The 8,055-nt window shown below is 30.9% G+C and overlaps 1 protein-coding gene across 1 annotated transcript in view; it reads left to right on the top strand.

Annotated features, from left to right (window-relative positions):
- The first annotated feature begins 1,535 nt into the window (after positions 1-1,535).
- LOC111624446 (PDF receptor-like) overlaps positions 1,536-8,055 on the top strand; it is a 54,786-nt gene continuing 48,266 nt past the window's right edge. Inside the window, exons 1-2 of the mRNA XM_023367282.1 lie at positions 1,536-1,643; positions 1,715-1,881. Coding sequence (XP_023223050.1) covers positions 1,810-1,881 — 72 coding nt within the window. The 5' untranslated portion in view covers positions 1,536-1,643; positions 1,715-1,809. The remainder of the gene's footprint in view (positions 1,644-1,714; positions 1,882-8,055) is intronic.

Raw genomic sequence — 8,055 nt, 5'->3', positions numbered from 1 at the left:
GTTTCGCGAATTACGCAACAATTGTTGTTCTTAGCTACCTGAGAAAGTCTCCCGTTACATTTTCTCGAAAGCAACATGACGCTTTCTCGTGAACTATTAACCTCTGCACGGCCGAAATCGTCCGTGAATATCATCAGAGACGGCCGAAAAGAGTTAGTCGCTGCCTTAGTCCTCAGAGAGGAAAGAAGTCGTCCTCCCTTCAATTATCATCCATTAAGTGATCCGAATTAATCGCCATAGGATAAACTTTTCTGTGTGTGTGTGTTAGTGCATCGCCTGGATAACGAAAAATACCCATCAGAACTGGATACATCCTGAAAACCCCATAACTGAAGCTCTTATTCTCCGATTCAACAAGACCCGACCGGGACCTATTACCAAAGGTATTTATCAACCCGCGAATCGTATGTGAACTCTCTCTCTCCGCGACAATCCTTTTTCCAATAGATTTTTAAATAAACCCTTGTTAATTGTTAAGTGTATCTGAGTCACTTCCAATGTTGTCTCTCGAATCGACATTACGAATCCGTCTGACCACGTACGGAACCGCTCGCGCGACGGCATGACGTAATCGCCGTCTCGGTTTCCGTGTTTCGAGAAACACGGTGGTGTCAATCCTGACAGGGTACCAAAGAGGTGCCGACCCGAAAGGTCACAAAAGATATTCCTTTCTGTTGTTATCTTATCTGATTCAAATCAATGTCATTAATATAATTTAGCACTAGAAACGTTAAGAACAATTTTGTACTAAATTTTCAAAATTTAATACGAAATGGTGCTTAATACCTTCAAAAGTCTGTTTTTAATGCTGTCTCTCCATTAAGCATGAAGCTTCTATCAGCGTTTGATGCGAAGAATGTCAGAATACTGTCTAAAAATAGAACTGTGAGAACTTCGTTTGACAAGTACAAAGATAAAAAAGAATTTCTGCGAAAAAACGTCAGCATATTACTTTTTAAAATACTATTCGTGGGAAACGTAATTCATCAGGGACATTTTCAGGGTAGGTGTAGCACCCACTTATCAGTTACCGAAGCAATCAGTTGATAAGATTACGTAATTAAAGTAACTCTTAGGTAATTGAGTAACATTCTCCGAAAAACGCCGGGAGCACGTGACTTGGTCCTCCGAAACTGCCTTGAGCGACAACTATATTCTCAAAATCCGGGATACGCCACTATAATCCTATAATTCATTCCTGATTAACATAATTGATTTTGGAAAATAAGGATAGGGAATTTTTGTTCGTTATTCGTAAAGCGAAGTGTTTGCTTATTCGAGATAAAAACACATCAAGAGCCTAGACCACATTTTTTGACTTTTACAGGTGTATGTTAAACCTAGTGTTCCTAAATTCAGGTTTACTGGTTTTTCAATTTTCCAATTTAATTTGTTATTTTTTCATGTTTATACAAGTATGTTTATATTTTTCAAATTTATAATTCATAAAAATATAATTGAAAAATATATTATTAATATTATATAAGATATTTTATTTTGTAAAAAATGAAATTATTTTCATTTTATAGTTACAGATATCTTCTGTCATCCGGTGTGGGACGGAGTTTTATGTTGGCCTGCAACAATACAAAACTCTACTGTTTATCTGCCTTGTCCTTCGGAAATAGGATTGGATATAACGAGTAAGTTGAGATATTTATATTTATAACGAATTTAAAATCATGAATAATACATTATAAATATAATTTAACAGAGTTTGCCAGTCGAAGATGTGGAATAGATGGATATTGGGAAGGAAGTCCTTCTGTCTTAGGAAAACAAAATAATAATAATGGATGGAGTAATTACATGGATTGCTTTACTAAAGAGATGAAAGGAGTTCTAAATAAACTTTATAATAAATCTATTGACGAAGCAGAGGTAAAAATTAGAATATATATACAAAACAGTAATATACAGATATTCATCGTACAATACGGAAGCCTACTTCAGAATACGCTTTGAAATTTGGGGAAATTCCCCGTACAACACGACTTCTAGTTTCGCTCTAACACGGTTTTAGAAATCCTCCGTACAAAATTTCACAATTTTTTAGCGTAAACTTCGTTATTCAATATTTTTTTTTTTAATTTAAGTAAGCACGCGTGTTGTCTCAAATTTGTCCATGGATTTTAGAATATTGAAATTTTCAAATTATTTTGTGCTTTTTGTCAGGTTTACTTTAATGAAAACCGATAGGACAAGGAAGAAAAAATTGTACTAACTTTCCTACCAACTAGGTGTCGTTGTCGTTGCTTTCTAGTTTTGGTTAAGTTACGGCAGCTCAAAACTTGGGCGATCTGCCTAGGGAGATGCCTTCCAGGAGGTCATTTTAAGGGTAACTGGTTCCTATTCAGGCGTTTTCAGACGTGGAAAAAACCCGGAAAACTGAACGTGGCCTGCCTGTCCTGGTAAGGCGTGAACCCACGATCGAACTCCCAGTGTTCAAGGAATAGAACTGCTTTTTAGGGCGACCGATAGTGAACTTTAAAATATAAAATTCAAAAAAAATAATTTTATATTTTTTTAATATAGTAATCGGCAATTAAACAAATTGATGTTTACATGACGACTGATAATATAAAGTTAGTATAGCTGTGCAGTTTATGGATATAAATAACGCCAAAGCATTTTAAGTGTTTTGCATCAGAAAACTTAAAAGCAACAGGTGATGGGGGATTTATCCGTTGTACCAGAGAAAAAGTCATCAATGGAAATTCTATAACTGTTGTTTCTTATTTTAAATCACGTAAAAATCACTAAGAACTTTTAAAGTTTGCAAACTCCAAGCTTTATGTTAACGTCTTATGATTAAGTTTAAGATTATACTTACTCGTTGTGAATGGTTGTATTTAATAACATAGATATAAGGTTTTATGTTTATACTTAATTTTTATTGTGAATTAGCCTTTATTCAGTACCGTTAGTCTTAAAACGATACTTACACCATTGTTTTAATCGTTGACAGAACCAAAAGGAAATTTAAATAAACAAAGAGATGCGCACGAACGTTATTAATTTAAATATTTACATTTAAATTAATTTTTTACACACCTATATATTGTATTTATATACTAAATAAGAAAAATTTATTTAAATTAATTCCTTTTTAATTTGCAAATTCTATTTTATGGCAACGCTAAAATATAATATAAATTTGAACAAAGACTATTATCTACAGGGCGCTTGATTTGAATAAAATGAAAATAAATACATATCAAATACTTTGATAGATTTTTTTATCCCTGTCAACTATATGAAACTATCCTTAATTTACCTAACCTTATTTGTTGAGCTTAATTTATGTCATTGTAAACTATTTACTTTTATAATAAGCAATCGGTTAAAGTTCATTATTTTCTCCAATTATCGCATTGTTTATAAAATACAAAACAGTATTCAGTACAGCAGCCTATTTTAGAGTTTAAAGTGTAGCTTTTTATCAAAAACAAAAGTTTAAAAACAATTTTTATATCATTTATCATTTTAATAACAAAGTTTTAAAGTAAAATAGTATAAAAATAGTGAAAAAAGGAATGAAAAGACAGGAGTGTCGGAGGAGTTTGATAAATGGATGAGCGTAATCCCTCTTGTCTGCTGCCCATCCCTTCTGAGAAATAAGCCTGAAGATATGCATGTATTTAATAGAGATGATTAGTTATTAAAATTAAATAAAGATAAAATACTGATATCAATTAAATAATTAAAAATAATTTATTATTATAATTTATTTATTCAATTACTTAATAATATTTAATAAATAAATAAATAAATATAATAATTTTTAATAATAATGTGTTCTTTAATTATCTTAATTAGCATTCATTTTACAGTATTTGTTTATAAGAAATGTTCTCATATTAGTCATTGATCCCCAGAGTCAATTGAATTCGTTAAAAATTATTAGTTTAATGGGTTATATGTTATTTATATTTAAATTCAGGATGTAAATAGGTTTTTTCTACGAAAACGATGTGTGGATTAATAGGCCTACAGAATCACTGATCTTTTATTATTATTAAGGTATTGTTAGAGACAGAGTGTATCCTGTACTGTATGCACTACATACTGGTGCCTAGTGCTATGCCAGACCAAAATCCCTTGTCCTTCGGAAATAGGATTGGATATAACGAGTAAGTTGAGATATTTATATTTATAACGAATTTAAAATCATGAATAATACATTATAAATATAATTTAACAGAGTTTGCCAGTCGAAGATGTGGAATAGATGGATATTGGGAAGGAAGTCCTTCTGTCTTAGGAAAACAAAATAATAATAATGGATGGAGTAATTACATGGATTGCTTTACTAAAGAGATGAAAGGAGTTCTAAATAAACTTTATAATAAATCTATTGACGAAGCAGAGGTAAAAATTAGAATATATATACAAAACAGTAATATACAGATATTCATCGTACAATACGGAAGCCTACTTCAGAATACGCTTTGAAATTTGGGGAAATTCCCCGTACAACACGACTTCTAGTTTCGCTCTAACACGGTTTTAGAAATCCTCCGTACAAAATTTCACAATTTTTTAGCGTAAACTTCGTTATTCAATATTTTTTTTTTTTTTTTAATTTAAGTATGCACGCGTGTTGTCTCAAATGTGTCCATGGATTTTAGAATATTGAAATTTTCAAATTATTTTGTGCTTTTTGTCAGGTTTACTTTAATGAAAACCGATAGGACAAGGAAGAAAAAATTGTACTAACTTTCCTACCAACTAGGTGTCGTTGTCGTTGCTTTCTAGTTTTGGTTAAGTTACGGCAGCTCAAAACTTGGGCGATCTGCCTAGGGAGATGCCTTCCAGGAGGTCATTTTAAGGGTAACTGGTTCCTATTCAGGCGTTTTCAGACGTGGAAAAAACCCGGAAAACTGAACGTGGCCTGCCTGTCCTGGTAAGGCGTGAACCCACGATCGAACTCCCAGTGTTCAAGGAATAGAACTGCTTTTTAGGGCGACCGATAGTGAACTTTAAAATATAAAATTCAAAAAAAATAATTTTATATTTTTTTAATATAGTAATCGGCAATTAAACAAATTGATGTTTACATGACGACTGATAATATAAAGTTAGTATAGCTGTGCAGTTTATGGATATAAATAACGCCAAAGCATTTTAAGTGTTTTGCATCAGAAAACTTAAAAGCAACAGGTGATGGGGGATTTATCCGTTGTACCAGAGAAAAAGTCATCAATGGAAATTCTATAACTGTTGTTTCTTATTTTAAATCACGTAAAAATCACTAAGAACTTTTAAAGTTTGCAAACTCCAAGCTTTATGTTAACGTCTTATGATTAAGTTTAAGATTATACTTACTCGTTGTGAATGGTTGTATTTAATAACATAGATATAAGGTTTTATGTTTATACTTAATTTTTATTGTGAATTAGCCTTTATTCAGTACCGTTAGTCTTAAAACGATACTTACACCATTGTTTTAATCGTTGACAGAACCAAAAGGAAATTTAAATAAACAAAGAGATGCGCACGAACGTTATTAATTTAAATATTTACATTTAAATTAATTTTTTACACACCTATATATTGTATTTATATACTAAATAAGAAAAATTTATTTAAATTAATTCCTTTTTAATTTGCAAATTCTATTTTATGGCAACGCTAAAATATAATATAAATTTGAACAAAGACTATTATCTACAGGGCGCTTGATTTGAATAAAATGAAAATAAATACATATCAAATACTTTGATAGATTTTTTTATCCCTGTCAACTATATGAAACTATCCTTAATTTACCTAACCTTATTTGTTGAGCTTAATTTATGTCATTGTAAACTATTTACTTTTATAATAAGCAATCGGTTAAAGTTCATTATTTTCTCCAATTATCGCATTGTTTATAAAATACAAAACAGTATTCAGTACAGCAGCCTATTTTAGAGTTTAAAGTGTAGCTTTTTATCAAAAACAAAAGTTTAAAAACAATTTTTATATCATTTATCATTTTAATAACAAAGTTTTAAAGTAAAATAGTATAAAAATAGTGAAAAAAGGAATGAAAAGACAGGAGTGTCGGAGGAGTTTGATAAATGGATGAGCGTAATCCCTCTTGTCTGCTGCCCATCCCTTCTGAGAAATAAGCCTGAAGATATGCATGTATTTAATAGAGATGATTAGTTATTAAAATTAAATAAAGATAAAATACTGATATCAATTAAATAATTAAAAATAATTTATTATTATAATTTATTTATTCAATTACTTAATAATATTTAATAAATAAATAAATAAATATAATAATTTTTAATAATAATGTGTTCTTTAATTATCTTAATTAGCATTCATTTTACAGTATTTGTTTATAAGAAATGTTCTCATATTAGTCATTGATCCCCAGAGTCAATTGAATTCGTTAAAAATTATTAGTTTAATGGGTTATATGTTATTTATATTTAAATTCAGGATGTAAATAGGTTTTTTCTACGAAAACGATGTGTGGATTAATAGGCCTACAGAATCACTGATCTTTTATTATTATTAAGGTATTGTTAGAGACAGAGTATATCCTGTACTGTATGCACTACATACTGGTGCCTAGTGCTATGCCAGACCAAAATCAAGGCATACCTACAAGCAAAAAAAAAAATGTTCATACACGTGCTGTTCGTGTATATATCTGTATTTACGGATTTACTGACTATTGACATATGTTTAGTACTAGCAGGTAAGCCCAGCGTTGCCCGGGAAAAAGATAAGTACAAACATTAAGATTATTAGATTATTTCGTACTTCTAACCCTTCTATTCTATTATATTATATTATTTAATTTATATAACTACGAGTATTATCTTACGTAAGGGTTTATAACACCAAGTGACCAATCTAACACATTTAAAAAATTTTTTAAATTGTATATAGCAGAGGAATAAAGAATTTTTTTAATGTGTTATATTAGTTACTCGGTGTGATAAACCCTTGCGTAACTTAACCCTTGCATACGATAAACTTCGTAGTTATTTATAAAAAATACTATAATATAACAAACATTAAAACGAAAACCATATAAAGAGTTTAGTTATTTCAGTCTACCATTGTCATGTTTATCGCGATACGCGGATGGTACGAATTATGGCACAATTTCATTGGACTTAATAGATACTAATTAAAAATATGATATCTTAAATTTTTAAGATATCGTATTTTTTCTTATGTTAACGCTAAAAAACTTTCATTCACAGCCGAATATCAAATGGTGATCGGCCAACGAATCAAATTTCGCGAAATTGACCAAATATTTAAACTCGTCACTCTCGAAAACCACTTAAATCTTATTTCGTGCAGGCTGGTAACCTCGTATTATATAATTTTCCTATTCGAATGCCACCATATCGTTGGGTCCGATAGGAAGAAGGGACTATTGCAGATGGAGGTTGAAGTTAATTAGACCAAAAGTAGTAGTAGTCCTCCTCCCAGAAGAGAGGATGGTCAACGACCACTAATTAATACTGGTCTACTATTAATATTTGAAAAGTAATCTGGGTTGGATAAGTTGTGATGGCCCCGCATGTGGTCGAAATTGCTACTCTTAACATCCGAAAGACTTTCATATAAGACTTGTTTAAATTTTAAAAAATCTCGTAAAAATGCAAGAATAATCGTTTTTATGTAATTCCACTGAAAAAAAAAAAACTGGTGAAACCAGGTTGAAAAAGTAAAGCTAAGCAGAAACATCTAAATAAAGGAAACTTTTGAAAGTTGTGGCAGAAGAATAGTGGGAGCATATTTGACAGTAAGACTCAACATGTGTTTAAAGAGCAAATTACACAGATTACAACTACAGGAAATTTAGAATGATACAATGTCGTCATGATAATAAATAGGAAAAATAAACATCGTCGCAGAAAAAGACTTCGAGCTTTATGTCTTAAAATCTTTGAACGCACTGTACATTAATTTGGCTGAACGTTGGAACATCTTCAAACAGTACCAGTGAAGGAAACATGGGGCAATGGGTTTATGAGTTAATAAGGGAAGTTGAAATCAAGGGAGGGGCGGGATGTCCAGGTTTCCTAGTAGTTA

The sequence above is a fragment of the Centruroides sculpturatus genome, unplaced genomic scaffold, assembly GCF_000671375.1.
Source record: "Centruroides sculpturatus isolate CEXI.00-Female unplaced genomic scaffold, Cexi_2.0 scaffold373, whole genome shotgun sequence".
Taxonomy (NCBI): Eukaryota; Metazoa; Arthropoda; class Arachnida; order Scorpiones; family Buthidae; genus Centruroides; species Centruroides sculpturatus.
The sequence above is the reverse complement of the archived record's forward strand: the minus strand, read 5'-3'. Positions and strand labels throughout refer to the sequence as shown.